Source organism: Lonchura striata, chromosome 14 (genome assembly GCF_050655825.1).
Source record: "Lonchura striata isolate lonStrDom1 chromosome 14, ASM5065582v1, whole genome shotgun sequence".
Lineage (NCBI taxonomy): Eukaryota > Metazoa > Chordata > Aves > Passeriformes > Estrildidae > Lonchura > Lonchura striata.
Genome location: NC_140716.1, coordinates 7,896,904 through 7,918,704, shown reverse-complemented (window position 1 = coordinate 7,918,704; position 21,801 = coordinate 7,896,904). Strand labels below are relative to the sequence as shown.

Here is a 21,801-nt window from a genome sequence, read left to right as displayed (position 1 = left end):
CTCCAGAGGGATCTGTACACTGCCTGAAAGTCAGCCTGGACTTATGGTAACCTTCCCTGAAGGAAGGCAGACCTGGGACACTGTCAGGGAGGAGCTGACAGGTATTACAAAGGGTAGAAAACATCAAAGCAGACCTCACCTGATAAATACTGTGGGACTGGTAAGTAAATTACATTATGCAACAGGGAAAGCATTGGGGTTTTCTCATAACTGACAGGTCTAAGGTACAGTCTTGAATGAAAGTTTGTAAGCTCAAACTTTTCTGTTGTTGGTACAGCACTAGAAGAAATCCCATCTACTGGGAACCTGGGATTCCTTCCCACTCTCTGTGTCTCTCTGATTGCTAATGAGTCAGGAAGAAAAATATCTCAGGTCTCACATTCTTTCTGGATTTCTGAAGCTAATTCCTGGCAGCCTCACAGATTTCCTGGGTGATCTGGGTAATATTGTTTTCTCTCACATTACCTAAGTCTCTTTAATAGCTCCTTGTTAACACAGGTTGTTGATTTAGATACACTTTTTAGAAGTAGGATATAAAATATTAGGGCTTTATGGCTTTTCTGTGCAGGTCCCATCTTTAGTCTCCTTGTGCTGTGGCAATGAAATTATTACAGCATCTTTAGTAGTGGGTGGTGGTGGGTTGTGTGGAGAAGTTGGGAAGAAGTATGGGGAAGTTAGTTTTACTGTGTCTGGAAATAAACAGCTCCAGGAGAAGGTGAGAGAGCACAGGAGGGAGCATTTGCCTACAGAAGCACCAGTGGATTCCCAGTGTGCTGGTGTAATTAGACATCCTTCTCTTGTCAGGGCTGCAGACAGAGCAGCAGGTCAGGTACCTGGGACAGTATTTGAGGGCTGCTCCTCTGCCGAATTTCTGCTTGTCTCTTGCACTTATGGATCTACTAATTGTGGATCTGACTGAGAGTGTGCTAAAGTCAGGGAAAAACTCTCACTTCTTTGCATAGGTAATTTTAAAGTCTGCAACTCTTCGACATCTTGTCTGTGAGGCTTTCCTCTGTACTTAAGTGCCAAGTTGTAGCTCAAGTAAGATACTACCTCATGGGTTAAACCAGAAGATTTTGCCATTGGTTTTCAGTAGTAACACAGTTTTCTGTGCAATAAATGGAAGGGGCTAAGTGTACCAATTCATCCTTAGGAGAGCTATCAGCTATCCACATGAACTATGAGGCCTCCCTAGACAATCCTTTCAGAACACTTAAAAAATATCTTACAGACATATTGAGATTCTGGAATTCCTTCAATTTACTAAGGAATTATTATTTCTGTAAATACCTGCCAGCCTTTAGTTGTAGGAGAAACATCTTTGACCCTTAAACTCTGACGAAATTTGGGAACTTTAACCCCAAAGCTGTAGCTGGTAGAAGAGACCAGGTATTCTAATGGTTGTTTCAGTGGCACAAAGGACAGAGCTGACTTGACAACAAGTGGGTCTGGATTAGTAGAATCAAGAAGAAATTCCTTCAATAATGACTATTTCTTCTTCTTGAGGAGTAGCAAGTGATGCTTTGCACCTCGTGCCTTTAGCAGACTTTTTATCCAGGAGGGCACCACTGAAAAGAAGGAATGTTCATAGTGGGGGTTGATGTGGGAGTCTCCATTTTCTGTGGGTGAAGGATCTTGAGTGTATTGCTGAAAATTATTCTGTTTCCATGCCTGCTGGGTTTTCTAGCAAGCTCTTTTCTATCAGTCTCAAAAGCTTTGCATTGTAATGCACCTTGAGATGTGTTCCATTAGTACTTGTAGAGTGTGCCTAATGAAATCAGGAGCTGTATATTCAGGCTGCTTGCAAGATAAGATCACACATAAATACAGATTCAGCAATCAGGTACTAAAGGAGAAAAAGAAGCAGAAAGATAAGAGTCTCCCATTTGACTTTGTGGTCTCTTTCTCTTCATAACAGCTCCTTTTCAAAGATGTCTTTCAAGCAACATACTGGTAAGGTTATAAAGCATCTCTCAGAATTGCAGGTTAAAACTATCAAGGCCTCTTTGATCTGGGGAGGCAGTGTTTAAGCTCAGAACACAGCCTGAGGCTCCCAGAACAAAGGTAGGATGACAAAACCATTTACTGAGAGAGCTGGTTTTCCCTATCTGTCCCTAAAACAGATAGCCATCAACTTAAATCCCTCCTGGAAACCTCCTACTAGGAAGAAGGCTCTGTCATGAGAGGGTTTCTAACCTCTATGTCCTGAAAGGAAACTGCAGAAAAAGGAAGATCACACAACAGTCCATTTTGCCAGGACAGATTTGTAATGAGGAAAGGAGTGAAATTTAGTAGAACTGAACTGGTGGAGAACAATGTTTTCTTTTAGACATAGAGCAGATAAGGTCACATTCTGTGCATTTCTCCATCAATGAAATACTAGCTTTGGCTTTCTTTTTGTGCTTTGTAATTTGAGAGCTGTGGAAAATCTGCCCTCTGCAGAAGTCAGAGTCCAGTCAGCAGGAAACACTGGATTGAGGATCAATCATAATCTAGAGCCTTCTGCTTAGCTGCCACTCACACCTGTCAAATATGTGGTCAGGAGCCATTGAGACATGCCTCACATGTGCACTTTCTGTCTCAGTTTCTCAGGTGTGCCTCACAAATACAGTGATTTCAGAGTGATGCCAGTTACTGTTATTTATTGGCACTGAACACTGGAAGCTCTCGCTACACCTATGCTTGCAATAAATAATGCAAAGGTGAAAGTAACTGCAAAGAATCCCTGGGAGACAGGTATGTACTGCTGGCTGTTAAATAAGGACAACATCGTGGCACAAAAAATTTTAAATGCAAAGCTGATTTCATTGACTTGGGGAAAAATTCCCCTAGATATATGTGTACATCCTTAAGGACTTCATTACACTCAAAACAAGTTTATCTGATGATTCGGCACCTGTGAGTGAAAATCTAGTTTTCTTGACTTTCAGGCTTGGGCTTTAAATACCTGTGGCATTATCCATTCTGTCTCTTCCACATGTACCTTTATGTTGTGTAGGAAAGACTAGGAAAAACTGCAAATGTTGGCTTTTACTTTGCAAGTTTATTTTACAGCATGTATCTTTTCCCAAACTGCACACTTCAGCTGAAGTGCATAGCAAATGGACATCTTTGGCACTTCACCTTTGCTCACTTACTGTCTATTTTGTGTTTATTTCATGCCCTCAAAGAAAATAGAACTCATAAGAAAATAAATCAAAGATTCACCAGGTTTATTGGTGCATAAATTCAGTGTGACTCGCCATCTAGTGCAGGTTTAAGGCATAACATAATTACAGAGACAGTTTTAAGTCAAGGTGATAGTCTCCTAAACCACTTCAAAAGTAGTGGTATTTTATTTCTGTAAGCAGGCAAAGTAACATAAAATTTACAGGAATAGAGACATAGATATAGAGAAAAGGACTAGCAAGTAAAATTTTAGAGGTGAAATATGAGAGTCATTCATCAGCTGGCAACGTAGAGGACAAATATTCTAATGAAAAGCAGTGCACAATCCCTTTACAAGAAAAGGAGGAACATAAAATAATAGGGAAGATGCAGATGTGTTCAAACAACCTATTTATTTCAGCTGGTTTGCATTAATTCATCCAGCATCAGAAACTAGACAGCATCCAATAACTGTCTGGTTTTAAATGTATTTTCTTTCATTCCAGGTGACTGATTCCTTAGGTGTACACCCGATTCCTTCCCCTCAACCTCTGATAAAACATCATTTATCATGAGAACATTTATTAAATCCTGCATTCCTCAGTGTTTGTGGATTCTCAGGTCACCTTCCACAACATTCCATGGAAACAACAGACTTCTTACATCTCAGATTATTTCCCATTATGAATCTATAAACCAGGGTAAAAAGGAACTGCCAGAATATTTCAACTTTGCAAGTGATGTCTTAGATGAGTGGGCACGACTGGAAAAGGTAGTATTTGTCTTTTCTTTTATAGACATTGATTGTAGTTTAACCCCAGCTGTCAGCTAAGAACCACAGAGCCCCTGGAACTCACACACACATATACACACACCCCCAGTGGGATGGGGAGGAGAATCAGGAGAAAAAAAGGTAAACCACATGGTTTGAGGAAAGAACAGTTTAAGAATTTAAATAAATTGAAACAAATATAATAATAAGTAAAATGTAATACATACATTATGTATATATATATAAATATAGTAATAAGAAGAATATTAATAATAATTATCACTATTGTAGAAATAATAGTAGAAGTAGTAGTGATTAAAAGGGAGATAACAAAAATGAGAGAGGAACAAAGAAGACCCAGAAAGGATGAATGATGCACAACACAATTGCCCACTGCCCACTGATCAACACCCAGCCTGTCCCCAAACAGTGATTGGCACCTCTCGACCAACTTCCCACCAGGGTATAAACTGAGCAGGACCTCCTGTGGTTGGAATATCCCTTTGGGCAGTTCAGGTCAGCTGTCCTGTCTGTGATCTCCCCCACCTTTTCATGCACCAGCTTGTTGGCAGAGTGTGAAAAACTGGGAAGTCCTTGACTTAGTTGTTGCTAAGCAGTGCTTACACTATCCCAGTCAAAACCAGGACGTGGTGGAACAAATCTCAGATGATACAATTTTATTAATGGGTACTGGATAGTACTGGCACCATTTTGTTTATCAGAAAGATATATGGTTATCACTCCAAGAGAGTAGTTGCCAAGGATGGTTTATATTGAAGTGAAACCCTTTAATTTTTGTCTTATTTTAGTATCTCCTCACATGTTGTAGGATGGAAGAAAGCCAGCAAATCCAGCTTTTTGGTGGGTCAATGAGGAGGGAGAGGAGGTGAAGTGGAGCTTTGAGGAGCTGGGCTCTCTGACCAGGAAGGCAGCCAATGTCCTTTCTGAGGCCTGTGGTCTGCAGAGAGGAGACAGGGTTCTGGCAGTTCTGCCTCGTGTTCCTGAGTGGTGGCTCCTCAATGTGGCCTGCATGCGAGCAGGTGAGTGCCTCACTGACTTGTTGGGTGCAGACAGAAGGCAAAGAGAGCCTACAAGACAATGTAAACAGGAATATTCTGTTGTGACCTCTAGAAGGGATCTTTTGCCTAGAAGGAGAATTGGCAGCACCCACACAGGAAGCACAGAGCCAGACATGGTCCAGTCTATCAGCATCCTCAGGTGAAGCCAGTGAGGGCTGAATGGCTGCAACCTAAGGCCAGACTTGACCACATACATTGGAAGGCAGCTGAATTTATAATGGAAGAACTTATATGATTCGAGTCATTAATAATTCAATATATCTATTTTGCTCTGCTTTTAAACTGATAAACATCCACGATGGATAAAATCAGCATCAACAGAGAGACATTACCAAGTGTTTTTGGGAAATGCTGAGTTTTTTCAATTGCTCCTTGCTTTTTTTCCAGGAATTGTCCTTATTCCAGGAACATCTCAATTAACAGCCAAAGACATCTCATACCGACTGCAGGCTTCAAAAGCCAAGTGCATCGTTACCAATGACACGCTGGCACCTGCAGTGGAATCTGTCCTGCCTGGCAGCCAGTTCCTGAAAAGTAAACTCATTGTAGGCCAAGGGAGCAGGGATGGGTGGTTGAACTTCAAAGAACTCCTTGCGTGAGTATCCAGCTCTTTTCTTTCCAGATCTTTGAGGTGAAGGGCGCTGTATTAGTCAGGTGACATTGCTGAGTTGTGGGGGTAATTTTCAAAATACAAATGAGTTACGTTTTTGCATCCGTCTGTCAGTTCCCTGTTTTGTGATTACACTGGTAGAGGTTCATCTAATCCAGGTTTTTGGAATTTAGTTCATGTCCTTCAGCTTTGCTTAGCAGCAAGACAGTTTTTAGAAGCTCTCTGCTTCTACTGTGATCATCAGACAAGCACACAGAGTTCTAAACAATTGTTACGAGCTTGTCTGCTGGAGCCCTTTCTAATGGTTATTGATTAAATGGGAAAATACCCATTCCAGCTCTTGATGCTCAGTTCTTTCTTCCCTCTACTATCCTGGTGGCTCAGAGGATCTGACTTGTCCATCAGTCATTTGAACATAAATTATATACTATTAGTAATAAGACCAATGTACTTGGCACGATAACCTCAGTTACTAATTTCAAGTTGGGGGTTGGTTTTTGCTTGTGTGAGGCAAACACTGATTCCTGGCTGCTGCTCCATAACCAACACCTGGAGTGCCCTTGCTAAAACAGTTGCAAAGTCACTGAAATATTCTGTAGGTACTCATATCTTAAAAGTTTTGGCATACAGGGTATATTTGTTACAAGCAAAATGTGTTCTCTAAGTGTTCTTACCTGTGTTACCACCTATTTAGTGAGATCATTCACTTTGGGGCAATTCTCCTGTTGAACTTCTAAACAATAAAAATGCTGTTGCCCTGGTGGAAAAGTGTTTGTAGTGACTGAAATATATAATTTCTTCTGAAGGGTTGCATCTGCTGACCATAAATGTGTCAAGACAAGGAGTCAAGACCCAATGCTGATCTATTTTACCAGCGGAACCACGGGCTTCCCAAAAATGGTGGTGCAGTCCCACAGCAGTTATGGCATTGGATTTGCAATCAGTGGCAGGTATTACCTTGCAGTTCCTCCCAGGGCCATGATTAAATGCTGTGATCAGCATTAAGCTGAAGATGAGACCATAACATTCCAGTAAATGCAGGCATTTCATAACTGTAGGATCTTGCATCTTCCTCATCTTGAAAATTAAAGGATAACCTTTCCCAAAGCATTCAGAGTTGGAAGCTGGTCATCAAGGATCCAGAAAAGTAACTTGTTTAGTTTCCTGGAGAAATGAGCTGTGACTTAGCTGATGTCTCAACTGCACCAGGTAGGGAAAGCCTATTCCAGATGATCTGTTTGGGTTCTGCTCTAGATCCAGATTCTGCAGCTCAAGACAAAGATGTTTTGCACTGCTCACAATAAAAATAAATGCTCAAAATATTAAGCAGCAGGGAAGGAAGAGAAATCAGAGAATATTTAAGACTCTTCAACTCTCCCAAGCTTTCCACAGAGCCCCACTTGCTGACACCACATCTTCTAATGGAAGCCTCCTGCTGTGACCTGGGCCCGGGTCTCTCACATTCTCTGCAGCATTTCTTCCATCTCTGCTTTTTCATCAGGTATTGGTTGAACTTGACTCCTTCAGATATAATGTGGAATACCTCTGATACTGGCTGGGTTAAAGCAGCTTGGAGCAGTGTTTTTTCACCATGGATCTGTGGATCCTGTGTCTTTGTACACAATATGCCACAGTTTAAACCAGAAGTTATTGCAGAGGTAAGTTTAACATTTTATACTGTAATATTTATTTCCATTTTACAAAATGAAGGAAACAAACTGGGCTCCAGTCTATGGGTGCCATTGCTTAGTAGCAGCAGGGATACTACTTCCCACATCCCAAGGAATTTGGTGCCCATTAAGGTCAAGGAACAAGTGTTTTCCCTCCTGGTTAGGCCATGTGTCATGGTTTGACTGTAGATGACAATTGGATAAAGACACAGGATATAAAGATCTTGGGACCACTGCTGTGTTGTGCAATATTGAACCTAAGTTCAGATATGAACTTCCGTCTGCTTTGGGGTTAGGCTGAGTATGGGCCAGTACTCAGACTATAGCATAAACCTGAATTAAGGCTCTGTTTTCCTGGATTTTCAGTGAGTTGCCAGAGTGCCTATTCCCCCTTTAAGGCACTTTAAATCAATCAGTTGACTGATTCCCCTCAACACTGGCCTCTTTGTTAATCACCTGCACATTCACAAGGTCAGACCCAGCATTCCACTTTCTGTCCAGCACAATAATTTCCTATTTTTCTAGACTCTCTCAAGGTATCCCATCACCACCTTCTGCACAGCTCCCACCGCCTTCCTCATGCTGGTCAAACATGATGTGAGCAGGTACAGCAGGGAGGGGAGGGAGGCTGGGGTATAATGCTGGCACAGTTCTGCATGGTTAGTTCCTTAGCTTCCTTAATTCTCTTTTTCAGTTCAAGGAAACCTAATTAGCAAAGCTTGCTCTCAGTAAAGAAGATTCTCAGTTCTCAAATGTGAGAAGAATGAGCCACACCATAGGCTACTTGGGCTTCAGTACTGGGTCTTTGAATAGACAGCACAGAGGAAACAAGGAAGATTTTTTTTTTAAGCTGTCACTTCCTCTGAACTTAGGCTTCACAGTTCAATTTCAGTCAATGTTTTAGTCAGCATTGGATCAGGGAGTTACTGGTGCACCATGGAGTTGTTCTCACATGTTTGAGAATGAAGGGAGCAGTTAGAGGAGTTCCGCACGCTGAGAGTTATTTGGTAGCTGTTCTTCCTGGTTTGTTACTCTGTAAAATACCCAGGTTGTGAGAAGTGGTTTGTAGGGAGTTTTCACATCTTTGGTAAGGTACTCATTCTGGTCACATAGGTCTTTCATCCTGCTAAAAGTCAACCCAGGTTTAGCAAAGCTCGGCCTCTGTGTATCTATTCATCCTTATGTTGGCACATAACTCAGCTTTCCACACACATCTGATGTGCCTGTTCAGATTCCTCCTTTTATGTCAGCTCTCCCACAGAAACGCTTTTGCTCACTTTTTCCAGCAGAAAAACCTACTTCTATTGACACAGAGATAAACCACGTCATCTTCAGTGGCAACTCAAGCAGTCTAGGATTCTAGCTGAGGTGCGCATAACAGGATGATGATTGTCATTTCCAAAGGAGCTTGTGAAGCTTTAGGTGTGCGTCCTTGGAAAGCTGAGGGAGTCTGTTCGGTTAAGTCTATTTACTGTTCTTTGCAAGAGTTAAGAAAATTATTTCATTTGCTCTTTCTCTCAAGCTACAAGTTCCCAAGTCTGAAGCACTGTGTAACTGGAGGGGAAGCACTGAATCCTGAGGTGTTGGCGAAGTGGAAAATCCAGACAGGGCTGGATATCCATGAAGGTTATGGCCAGACCGAAACAGTACGTTTGCAATAAATGTAATTACTGGTAGTAAAACACTTCACCATCTTTACTTCAAAAGCAAAGCTAAAATAGATTATTTTCTCTGGGCATTAATTTATTCTATGTGAGGTTTTAATGAAAAATATTAAAGCAGCTCACATCCCAGACTCTGATGTTCTCAAAAAATCACAGTGCTTTGGTCCTGATTCAACCCTTGTCACAACAAAGTCACAAAGAGGAGTCCTGACTAAGGCAAACAATAATAAAATTTACAAGATGTTGCAACAATTTTTAAAAATCCTTAAAAAAAATCTATTCTGCAGGTGACAATCTGTGCCAATATGAAAGGAATGAAAATTAAACCTGGCTCTTTGGGAAAAGCTGTTCCCCCTTACGATGTGCAGGTATGTGGCAGTCGTGGGTAGAACAGCAAGGCAGTGCTGTCTACCTCCCTCTGTGCCCTGCACTGAGCTGCAGCAGATGTTCCTCTGAGCTGACCAAAGCACCCCTGCCGTGCCTGTCCTTTCTGCAGATCGTAGATGACCATGGGGCTGTTGTGCCTGCAGGAGAAGAGGGCACCATTGCTGTCCGAGTGCAGCCCACACGACCCTTCTGTCTGTTCTCCGAGTACTTGGTGAGCCTGACCTGCTGCCTCTGTGTCTGCTGGGAGACCCAGGAGAGAGCCAGGGCAAAGGTCTGCCAGGAGCAGAATTCCATGCAGGATCCTCAGAAAGCCTCACTGGGTTACTTGGGGACTTCAAGCCTGATCAGTGCATAGTTTCAGGAACAGACTGACTGACAGAGTGTAGTTTTAAAATGCACCACAAACCAGGGGATGCCTTGTTCCAGATATGTGCCATGTGTTTCATGTTCAGAGCATCACTCTTTTCTCTCTATTCCATTCCTATTTTTGGTTAAATGTTATTGAAGCAAGCCCATAAATTCTACTCCAACACATTAGAAGCTCAGGGAGGCTTTCCAAGGGGCAGGTATTGTATTCCCTCATACCACTGTCAGAGGTACCCCCATTCCAGCAGGCATTGCAGTCAGAGAAACCTTTGTACAGATGCCTGTCACACACAAAATGTGCACAAGATCAACAGCACAAACACAAGCTACTGCACAAACCTCTCACATGTATATGACCATATGGCTCTGAGGTAGTGACACCTCAGTGAAAATATAAAGCAGTATTGAACACACTCATTTTGAGTACAGTTTTATTGTTCATTCTTAACATCACTGCTAAGGAAATGCAATAAAAGTAAGATACTTTTCTGAAATGTTTGATTTTTGCCAGGATAATCCAGAGAAAACTGCTGCCTCTGTGTGTGGAGATTTTTATCTCACCGGGGACAGAGGCGTTATGGATGAAGAGGGATATGTCTGGTTTGTTGGAAGAGCTGATGATATCATTAACTCTGCTGGGTAAGGCATTTCCTTTTAGATGTGCCTCATGAAACGCAGCCTGGAAGGAGCAAAGGACTGCTCCATGCTGCTGGGCTGAGCTGTCTTTGTGCTCCCCAGGTATCGCATTGGCCCATTTGAAGTGGAGAGTGCGTTGATTGAGCACCCAGCAGTCTCAGAGGCGGCTGTTGTCAGCAGTCCTGACCCAGTGCGAGGAGAGGTAAAACAAAATAGGAAAAAATGTGAAATAAATACCCTTTCTACTAAGTATTAACTGCCTTATATGTACTAGGCTTCCTTGGAATTCAATATGTTGCATATTTTGAAATTGGGTGGGCTGAATTTTTTTTAAATCCATATCTTAATAGATCTTACCATATCAGAATTGTTTATTTGTTTGCATGTTTTCATGTGGAAAAATAGTTTGGCTTTTCAGACTAGTAAAGACATGTTTTTGTCTAAGCAATGAAATTTTGATTATTTTTGTTCTGTCACCTAGTGCACTTTAGCAATGACATCCAGAGTGTTTAATATTTGTTTTATATTTTCTACATTTGCAACATTTATTTGAGCAACAGAGTCAAGATTTTCAGCTTTATTATGATACAACTTTAAGGGAAAAAAAAAGCTGGAAATATGGAAAAAATCCTCTGCTGCAGAATGAGTCCTTCATAGCACAGCATTCTGTAATAAACAGCTAATGAAAAGGGAAATTAAAGAAAAATATCAAATATTGTCATTCTGAATTTTGACATTCACTTTTCACAGCAGATGTATTTCCTTATTGCCAGCTCTGGAAGTTAATGGAACCCCTTCATTTTTGTGGCACAGGTGGTCAAAGCCTTCATTGTTTTAGCTCCTGCTTTTGTATCACATGATCCAGAAAAATTAATTCATGAGCTTCAGCAGCATGTCAAGAAGGTGACTGCACCATACAAGTATCCAAGGAAGGTAAGTCCAGCCCAAAAGGACAGGTTCTCTCATTGTACCAGAAACTGAGCAATTTTTGTCCTGCCTCAGCTCTTTTTCAACAGCTTTCTGAAAAAACACTGCAGCCAGAGGTAGATAAAATAAAAGTCAATAATAGGGTCTGTTGTACCTGTAGCCTTGGGTTGGCTGTGTGTGCTAGAATGGACTCAGAGGGAGGCAATGGTGGTGAAATTTTTCTTTATGAGGGCCCAGTCTTTCTTCATGGAGTACTGGAGTTTTCACAGCAGCTCACATGGGCAAAGCATTCAGTCAGCATTTCATCATCCCAGCCCTGGCTGTGCAGCTTCCCATTCTTTCATCCACAGCCATAGTGAAAGTGTGTCTTTCCTTCAGCTGGGAATTTAACCAGGACGTATTTTTGCCTTTCAGGTGGAGTTTGTTCAGGATCTGCCAAAGACAGTTACTGGGAAAATCCAGAGAAATGTTCTAAGGAGCAAAGAGTGGGCAAAAGTATAAAAAGAGCATGAGTGATCTGGAAAACAAGGAAAATATTCCATTACCTGTGCCAACCATAACATATCAAACATGGCACATGTTTATGACCCAGAACACGTGGAAACATTGCAAAAAACAGCTTGTGGAAGAAAAAGTAGAAAACACTCAAACAAAGTGTGACTACAATTCTTAGATACATATAAATAAAAGAGACATTTATAAAAGTAATCTTTGTCCTGTGGTGGGTATTAGCAGCACATTGACGTATTCTTGTCAATAACTACCACTGTAACATTCTCAAATTCTTTGAGAGTGGAAAGAAAAAAAAATTCTTTTTAATGCTTCTCTTAATCATGATGAAATTGTGATGTACTTAAATGGTTAAACTGGAGGAAAAAGAAGACCCAAAATGCTTTAGGTTAAGGTGCAAATGATGCACAATTAACAACGGTGTAAATGATTACAAGAAAAAAGTTACTCCACAGAAAGATCTCTGCTGCTTGGTCTGTTTTCTGCCACATTCTGTTCTCATTACTCCAGAAGAAGTGTGCAGTAAAGTCAGAAGAGTTTCACTCCAAAAGCTTTATGAAGGAGTTTCCAGGTTTCATATCTCCAGGGAACAGCTGATCCTTACAGTGTCTCTTATGGGAAACATGTTCCTAACAGGTGAGTGAAATGAAAGAAGAGGATCTCCCCCAGCAGCTCCTGATCTTTCCTGTCCACAGCAGACAGGTGAGGAAAAATAGTAGAAAAGTCTCTATCAAACTCAGGGGCTACATAACAAAGTGAAGGTTCTTGGGGTTGGTGTGGTGAATGGATGAATCAGTCAGCAGCTGCTGAGGCTAAAGCAGGGAGATTGTTGATGGAACTAGTTTGGAAACAAGCAAAAAAGAGACTTGGGTACTGAATGTATGAAGCAGTATATTCTTCTATACATTCTTCTAATATAAACAATAACATCTGATGTTGTGTTTTAACTATGAAGAGTTGTGGATAATTAATTTTAAAATTAAAAATACAAGAAAGCAGGATAGGGAACTTAACATTTAATTAGCATGTTAAAATAATCAGTCTGGCTCTGACTAGCCTAAGTGACTTCAATGAAAAACTCATGAATTCATAACTGGATTATCTTTGTATAATCTCAATATTATTTTTCTTTTTTTGTCGGTTTGGGTTTTGATTTTTTGGTCATTGCAGTATTCATAGCAACAATTCTGCAATTTTCTTATATAGTCTACAGCATCTAGACACACAGTCTTCTGCCATGAAGCTGCTGTTGAAGTTACAGAATCTAAAACTCTTGTGGACTCTGAAGCCTCTTAATAGGACCTTCCATGGACATCCCAGGCTGCTTTCCTCTGATGTATATTCCCAGTATGAGTCCATCAGACAGGGCAAACAGGAAATACCAAAGTACTTTAACTTTGCAAGTGATGTACTGGATAAATGGTCTGAGATTGAAAAGGTAGGTGATCTTCTGTTGTGCCAATTAAGTACTTTAATTTTAAATTTCATTTGGAATAAGCTAGGGTTTTTTCTTTTTAAAAGCAATCAGTTGCCAAACCAAATTTGCATTAGGAAATTATACAAAAGTTCATTCTTTCTTGCTTCATTTATTGTTATTTATTTAGGAGCATTAATGCACAGTAAAAGTTTTAAACTTAAATAGGATCCAGACTAGGACTTGGGTCGGGAGACAATTAGGCTGGTAAACATTTCAGGTTCAGAAAATGAGAATCTTTTGGGAATAACTGAGCTTGATGAATAGCAAATCTCAATCCTTTAAGGACAAGAAGAAAAAAAGCTTATATGCCAGGTGTCAAATACTCAGATCTTCCATAATTTACAGATGTCTGTGCATTATTATTTCATGGTCTTTCAGAAGAAAATCTTTTATGTTTGAATTCCTATGTTTTGTAGGCTGGAACAAGACCATCAAACCCTGCTTTCTGGTGGGTAAATGGTGAAGGAGAAGAAGTGAAATGGAGCTTTGAGGAGCTGGGGTTCCTGTCTCGTAAAGTGGCCAATGCACTGACTAAAGAATGTGGACTGCAGAAGGGAGACAGGCTTATCCTGATCCTACCACGAATTCCAGAATGGTGGCTGGTCAATGTGGCTTGTATGCGAGCAGGTCAGTGAGGTCAAATGGTCATTGCAAATTGGTTGAGAGGATCAAGAATGGATATGGTTTATCAAGGAAAAATAGTGTAATAATCCAGTGAGTGGACTAGCTGCCGGGCAGTCCTGAAGGGTTTTCACTGGGGGCTGTAGGAAAGGTAGCTCATGCAGTGGGCAAGAAGATGCCAGAAGGCAGGGAAGAGCCATGGGAGTCACCAGGCAGGTCCACATTTAATTCCTGACAGGAGAGCACAGGCATCTGCATTAATCTAACCAGGGCAAATCTGTATCAGAGATCAGTTTGGGAATATTTAATAGCTTAGGTTCTTAGAAAAGAATCAGACATAGAAAAAATGCCAACACAAACTAACTTTATCTCTCATCCAGGAATTGTCATAATCCCAGGAACATCCCAATTATCTGCCAAAGACATACTGTACCGACTCCAGGCATCGAAGGCTAAGTGCATCATTACCACTGACAAACTGGCTCCTGCAGTGGACTCAGTGGCATCCCAGTGCCATCTCCTGAAAACCAAGCTAATGGTGTCCAAAGGCAGCAGGGAGGGATGGCTGAACTTCACTGAGCTGTACCAGTGAGTACGACTGAGTGTCACTGCAGTCACGAGGACAAAGCAGACCTGCTTCCACAAGCGCTCATTTACACCAGCTACAGCCATTGAAGTTATGATTACATTCTCCTGTTTACAGAAACCAATCTGCTGACCATTCCTGCATCAAAACAAGGATTCAAGACGCAATGATTATCTTCTTTACCAGTGGAACTACAGGTTTTCCAAAGATGACTCAACATTCCCAGGGTAGTCTTGGTTTCAGACCCCTTTTAAGTGAAAGGTATGAAAGAGTTAAGCCTGGTTGAACATAAGATAATTGAAGCTGCATAGTAGAGCTATTGTAAAAAATTACTGAATAAGAAATACCAGTGTACATCCCCAGCCTTTCTCCATTTCAAATCAGAGTGAAAACCCCATCAAATTGCTAGGGACTAGGTCACCCCAGTGTCTCAATCTTGCAATTAATATCTCTTACCCTCTTTCTGGGTATATTTTGTTATACTTTTTTTTTTCCTATCAGGTACTGGTTGGATTTGACTCCCTCTCAGATGATATGGAGCACTGCAGACACAGGATGGATACTAGCTTCAATAGCATCTTTTTTTGATCCTTGGGTTTTTGGATCATGCATCTTTATACATAACCTACCACAGACCAATTCAGAAGTCATCCTGAATGTAAGGGGAAAACTTGTGGAAATGTATTCATCTGCAGAAAGCATGCCAAAACCAATTCTTGACATCCACAGATTTCATGAAGGTTGTGGTTATAGTAGTGTTTGAGATATTGTATTTGCTGTGTAAAGCCCTATTTTAATTTTTAATGTATACAGAAGGGAACAAACATGCAATTTGTTCATGCATTTTACTCATAGCTGGTAAGCACGTGAAAAAAAATCTTCCAAAAGCAGCTTTAAATACCTGCATTCACTCTAGTGACCGTGGAAATAGTATCAGTGGGTATTAATGCAGAAATGAAGTGCTTCTGTGCCCACACCAGCCAAGATGAAAGTGAACACCTCCCTGTGATGTAGACAGAGGAGGAACTATTCTGGCCATGTCCCAAACTGTGAGGTCCTGGTGTCAGGTAGATGTATTAGTGTGGGATTTTTGTAATCAAATCTACAATCTCTGCATATTGCACCAACTGCAGGAGGGTTCTTCACCCAACAGAGGATGTGGTGCTTTTACATAGGGGACAAATGTACTTCTCCTTTCTGTGTCACCTGTTTACTGTACATTCCAAAGGCAGCTTTTTGTCTGAGCTTCACATGTCCCTCTTATTGCTTAACCCTCCAGACTCTCTGCAGATTCCCAATTGACGCCCTAGTTGGTCCTCCAACGTTGTTCCGTATGCTGGTGCAAAATGATCTGTCCAAGTACGTAAAAAAATTATTTAATAATGTTTAATTTACCCTAACCAAATGTAGTCATCTCCTATCTCTAACTGCTTGACCCAAAATAGGGTAATAATTTTGTTTAAAATATCCTTCACGAGAAGACCATTGAATTTTGCTAAGTTTTTGATCAGAGAAACTTGATGTTTTCCTTCAGAAGTCTGAGACTTATGCTACTGTACTTGTGAGTGTGAAACCGAGAATCTGTTAAATTCCTTGGTCATAATTTTTGTCTGCCACATTAATTGTCCAGACTTTGAGAAGGACTTCATCCTAGAAAGTGCATGTCAGCGTAACTGTGAGGGAATTATTTGTTGTTGCAGTTGTACCTCACCCCCTGTTCTTGTTCTCACTGCCTGTCATTGTTCCTTCCTTCCCTCTTGAACTTTCCTGCTTGGCCTGTTGCAGAGGGTCAGCAATCAGGGTCCTGGCTCAGCAGATCAGTATTTGGTTATTTATAATCCCAGCTGACTTCAGCAACAATTTTATTTTTCACATGCTTAATTCTGACTGCTGCTTACATAGTGTGTTGAGCACAGTGATATCCTTGTTGTATTGGGAACAGAAGGATCAGGGCCCCTCTGATTTCCTCACTTTGTGGCACTAACTCTCCCAGTAAACAGCTCTCCCATGGTGTTCACCCTTGCGTGCTCCTGGTCTCTTCCCCTAGATTTAAGTATTCCCTTTCTTGTTTTTAATTCCCTGTGAAGATACAAATTCATGAATCTGAAGTTCTGCATAAGTGGAGGAGAACCACTCAACCCAGAAGTCATGGAGCAGTGGAAGAGCCAGACTGGGCTGGACATCCATGAAGTATATGGCCAGACTGAAATGGTACATCTGTAGGGACAATAGCCTATTGAATCTTTGGAAATTCTTTTTGCTGTAAGGTTTGCTATGTAAGAACACAGTCTGTTCCTTCCTTCACATCTCTGTGAATGTTTCAGTAACTCCCTTTCCTGGTAACCTCTGAAAGAACTTCCTCTCATGGCTCTCCTCACAGAACCTGCCAGAAACATGAGGGTTTGGGAGGGAATGTGCTGTAATATTTCCACAAATGTCCTTCAGCTAATTCCAAGTAACAGTGTCAGTCAAGAGGGCAGAGTTTGAATCTAAGGGAAGAAGACTGGCTAGCAGAGGACATGAATTTTTCACAGAGAATGGAACAGGATAATTTCAGGGAGTTTTATTATTTTGTTTATTGGTACCACACAGCACTGACATATATGATCCTATGAATTCTTTACTTTGGAATTATCTAGAAACTACATTTAATGAATTAAGTGTGAATGTAGTAATTTTCTTTTGTAAAGCTTTGGTTTGATTTTGATTTTTACAGGGAGTAATATGCTCTGTTTTTAAAGGAATGAAGATTAAACCGGGATCAATGGGGAAAGCAGCTCCCCTTTATGATGTTCAGGTTTGTTGACTGCTCTTTAGATTCTGTCATGGGGGATTTTTTTGTTTGGTTGTATTTTTGTTTGTTGTTTTTTCACTGGACTAAAATAAGAACTGTTTTTCATTCTAGATCATAGACAAAAATGCCAATATCCTGCCTCCAGGACAACAGGGGGAAATTGCTATCAGAAGCAAACCTATAAGGCCACTTGGTTTTTTCTCTGAATATTTAGTAAGAACTTTATTTTATTCCTCACCACCACTACCAATCTCCCCAAAAGCTCTCCAATTGTGTAGTGGTCCTAAAGGCTGGACATTTTTCACCATTTTATTATTTATTACCAGAGTAATTTGTTTACTTGAATTGGTAGTGTAAGAAAAGGAAAGAAAATAATTTAGGATCAAGATTTTTTTTTTCTTAAAGAATATAAATTATTTTAAAACTATTCTATTGTATTTTACAGCTTATCAGTACGTCCTTGACTGAAAAATTAAGTTCCAGTGCATTTGATGTTGTGTGTGTTATAGCATAATGTATAGCTAATGCATGCTCAAAATCTAAACTACTGCTTGTGAACCACTTTAAGGATAACCCCAAGAAAACTGCAGAAAGCGAACGTGGGGATTTTTATGTCACTGGAGACAGAGGGATTGTGGATGAAGAGGGATACTTCCAGTTTATTGGCAGAAACGATGACATCATCATTTCTTCAGGGTTAGTCTGCACACGCCCATTCTAAATCTGCCATTGTATATTCTCACATGTTGTGTTGTATATTCTTACACACAAGCTTCTGGCATCATAATCCTGTGACAGGAATGTATTGACCTTTTGACTTTGGAGTGCTTGCTGTTCTTACTCTCTTTCACAGACCCACACCCCTGTGATGATACCAGATCCATTTCCCCTGCAATATCTCATGTGTTTCAACAAAGAATGAAGACTTCCTTTGGCAAAGGAGGGATGTTTATTTAGTTTATTTTTTGACTAAAACTGAAGGATCCTCTATTGGATTCAAAGAGCTTTTGAAACAATTTATTTTTAACATGTTGAAAGGAAAGAACTAGATATTTTATTATGTGATTCCATAACTTGGCACAGGCTGCTGCTGCAGACCCCAGCTACAGGGTGGGATGGAGCTGCAGCCTAAGAGCCCTGAGAGAGGACAGATGGAGAAATATCCACAGCCCCAGCAGTCCTCTGCCACAAAGACCACTATGAAATGCTCCTACTTCTAACCCAGCCAGATGTCCCATTTTGCCTAAAACTTCTACAGTTGGTTATTGATTTGTTCTGGCTTTTTTTTCTTCATCATGAAAATTTAAAAATATTTGGTGCTGTTTTTTCCAGACAGGAAAATAAGAGCCAAGCCTCATTTTTATTTTTCCTTGCCTAGATATCGCATTGGGCCATTTGAAGTAGAGAGTGCCCTGATAGAGCACCCAGCTGTGGTAGAAACAGCTGTTGTCAGCAGCCCAGACCCCCTCAGAGGAGAGGTAATGATGCTGAATGGAGGGGGGAAAGCAATCCATTTGTCCAAATATATAATGACATCAAGGAATTTCTACTTTACTGAAAAACTTACGGCTCTAAGGTAATATTGTCATCTTAGAATCATGGAATTGTTTAGGTTGGAAAATACCTTTGAGATCATTGAGTCCAACTATGAACCCAGCACTGTCAGGTCCACAGATACACCATGTCCCTAAGCACCCCATCTACTTCCATCATGGATAATCCTAGTGGGGTTGACAGGCAAAATCCCTTCCCATTTACATGCCTTTGCTCTTCTCAGTTTCTTTTCATCCCAAGGTCTTGTCTGTGGAGAACACTACTGTGATGTTTACTTTGCCCTTGTTCTTAAGCATTTGTCTATATGTTTAAATTGTCATTTATGACTCTTGGTGTAGCCAAAGTTCTACTGCAACTGCCCAAACATTAGACATGGGCTGCAGATGTGGTGAATCACAGTCCTGTGCCAGGATAAGAGTGCTTACTATCCCCAATGTGAACTTCAGAGAGAAATAAAATGTCCCTTAGCTTCAGAGAGAACTCCACAGAGACACATTTTATTGCCTCATCCTCTCAGCTGCTGCTGAGAAGAAAGGGGAAAGGCCCTTATTTGTAATGAGGGCACAAAAACTGTCCTTTAAACTTTAGCTTCTGCACATACACATGCAGAAGCTGGGCACAATCATTTCTTATCATGTGCTGGTTTCTCTGTTCCTCATGACTCTGAGCAGCACTGCTCACTGGTAACTGCTCATCAGCCCTTAAAAAACAGATGGTATCAGATCACTTTTGTTAATTTTACCTTACAGGTTGTGAAAGCATTTGTGGTTCTGTCCCCAACCTTTTCATCCACTGACCTGAAGAGCTTAATTTGTGACTTGCAGGATCATGTCAAGAAAACTACTGCTCCCTATAAATACCCAAGAAAGGTAAATATTTCTGAGGAGTGACTTTAAAACAGAGTACCCTTCCCTACAGCTCAGGATAATTACCATTTCAATTTTCATTACTCACTTGAAAGAGCCAGCAGTAAAGATTCATCTAGACCACTGGCTCCAGAAGACCTTTCCTAAATAGCATTAATTTTGATTGTTTTCCATGAATTTGCATGAAGTATTTGTTCAAACTTCTCAGAATTTTCTAAGTTTTGTATATCCTATGATCTCCATGTTAGATCTCCATGTTCTCAGTCAGACTCAAAATCACAGTTCTCTGTTTTGCGTTTAACCTTCAAACAAGCACTTGCCTTTAGGGTGGCACATGACTGAATCTGAATAAGTTTTTATCTACTGATCATCACAACTGATAAATAGACACAAGCCCAAGAGGATACACTTGGTGTTTCTTAGCAATCCAGCACCACAGGACAAGAGCTACTGGAATGCCTTAGCTAACTGGAGCAGAACTCACAAAACTAAGAACCATTAAAGACCTTGGGGCTGTAACATCCTTTTCTTTCTTCTTTTTGTCATTCTGGTACCACTTGGGCATTTGCCCTTCTGCTGTACTCAGTTTGGTCAGCTGAGAGGCAGCTATACAGATGTTTGGTCTTCTAGGCAGCCCCAGAGATGGTTTCACAAGTGGCACAATGTGCTCTTTGGTTTGGCTTGGATTTGAGGCAGGCAGTTCTTACTGATGGGAGTTCTCTCAGTTTTCCACATATGCTTGGAGAGTCTTGGAACACCAACTCTGTAGAACATGCTGCATTGCTTTCTCTCTTTATTTTATCTAGGTGGAATTTGTCAAAGAACTGCCAAAGACAGTCACTGGGAAGATCAAGAGGAATGAATTAAGAGATAAAGAGTGGGGACGGATATAGCATTATTTGGAATTAAAAAAAACTTCTTTCATTCCATTAGCACTATATACATTTCACTACTATAGCTGCCATTATTCTGATCTCTTTTTGTTAAGTGCCTGAGCATCAAAAAACTACAGGTAACATCAAGATGTGATATTTGTGCCTACTTGCAGAGTTTCCAATGTCAATACCTGAATGAATTGTATTATTCTGGGTGAAAAATAAATTTTTCAATAGACAACTTCAATAGCCTTTTGAGACCTCCTCACCATCCCTCTTGCAGCTCAGCTTCTATTTGATGTTATTCTTGAAGACAACAAAAAATATAATGCCCACATTGGAAAAGGTATTTTATGTCAAATATATTTTGATTCACTATTTCCTGAGAGTTTACCCTGACATCCAAAGCTTATGGAAAGGACATGGTGGCTGGTATGGTCACTATATGGGTTCCAAAAATGCAACATTATGAAGAGGTCGGAAAAGAACATCTTTTCTGGTGCCACTGGATAGTGGCAGTAAAAGTGGCAGTAAAAGTCCTAAAAATGCATTGTTACAGATGGGGGATTAGCAGTTTTATTGGATAGGTTCAAAATCCACATTTTTGCTGGTAGGATGAGAACCATGTGTATGTATCCTGTCTTTTGAAAGTGTCTTGCATCTTCCAACCACTAGCCAGGAGTGGAATTCTCAGTGCAAGGCTGGAAGTATTCTGAGATAAATATGAGCATAAGATCCCATCTTTTGCTTTAAAAACCCCTCTGAGGTAAATGAAATTGGACTTGAGATTATGTCCAGTATGTGAGAAATAATCTTTTAACAGATGATGCTGTTATGCATAATGAGAAATTAGTAAATTGTAGAATTCACAGTATGTGCTTAATGTTGCATATATACATATATAGGGTGTATATAAATATATGGGTTTTGTATGCATTTGGCACATAAAATTGCTATGCTTGCATAGTAAGAAAGTTAATATTTAATTTTATGTCTTGAAATGCTTAATATATTTCCAGAATGGGTTTGGAACTTGGTCCTTCAGATTTTCTGGATTGTGATTTTTGTGACTTTGCATTAGTTATTTTAGCCAGTCCATTGAGCACGAGCATTTTATAAGTGATCTACAACTTCATCTCCTTTCCCACAATATCAAAAGTTGGAATTAAGTTTTAATGAAAAGAAGAGCAGCCTTTAGATGAGTTTGGGTTTAATTATTCGAAAGGATTTCAGATTGTTGATATAAAACCAACTCTTCTG

The 21,801-nt window shown here is 40.4% G+C and overlaps 2 protein-coding genes across 2 annotated transcripts; both read left to right on the top strand.

The window, feature by feature from the left end:
• Positions 1-32: 32 nt before the first annotated feature.
• On the top strand, positions 33-11,966 carry LOC110475545 (acyl-coenzyme A synthetase ACSM4, mitochondrial-like). Its single transcript, XM_085592298.1, has 15 exons — positions 33-160; positions 2,585-2,736; positions 3,654-3,919; positions 4,749-4,959; positions 5,386-5,593; positions 6,415-6,558; positions 7,110-7,266; positions 7,804-7,883; positions 8,801-8,924; positions 9,230-9,310; positions 9,439-9,540; positions 10,207-10,334; positions 10,434-10,533; positions 11,145-11,264; positions 11,673-11,966. The coding sequence occupies exons 3-15, from the start codon at positions 3,719-3,721 to the stop codon at positions 11,757-11,759; spliced, it is 1,743 nt and encodes a 580-aa protein (XP_085448424.1). The 5' UTR covers positions 33-160; positions 2,585-2,736; positions 3,654-3,718; the 3' UTR covers positions 11,760-11,966.
• A 289-nt stretch (positions 11,967-12,255) lies between these two features.
• Positions 12,256-20,788, top strand: LOC110475547 (acyl-coenzyme A synthetase ACSM4, mitochondrial-like). Its single transcript, XM_021539792.4, has 14 exons — positions 12,256-12,404; positions 12,975-13,206; positions 13,662-13,872; positions 14,247-14,454; positions 14,570-14,713; positions 14,954-15,110; positions 15,732-15,811; positions 16,540-16,663; positions 17,169-17,249; positions 17,358-17,459; positions 17,815-17,942; positions 18,625-18,724; positions 19,550-19,669; positions 20,473-20,788. Exons 2-14 carry the CDS (start codon positions 13,006-13,008, stop codon positions 20,557-20,559), a joined length of 1,743 nt encoding a protein of 580 aa, XP_021395467.3. The 5' UTR covers positions 12,256-12,404; positions 12,975-13,005; the 3' UTR covers positions 20,560-20,788.
• Positions 20,789-21,801: the final 1,013 nt, after the last annotated feature.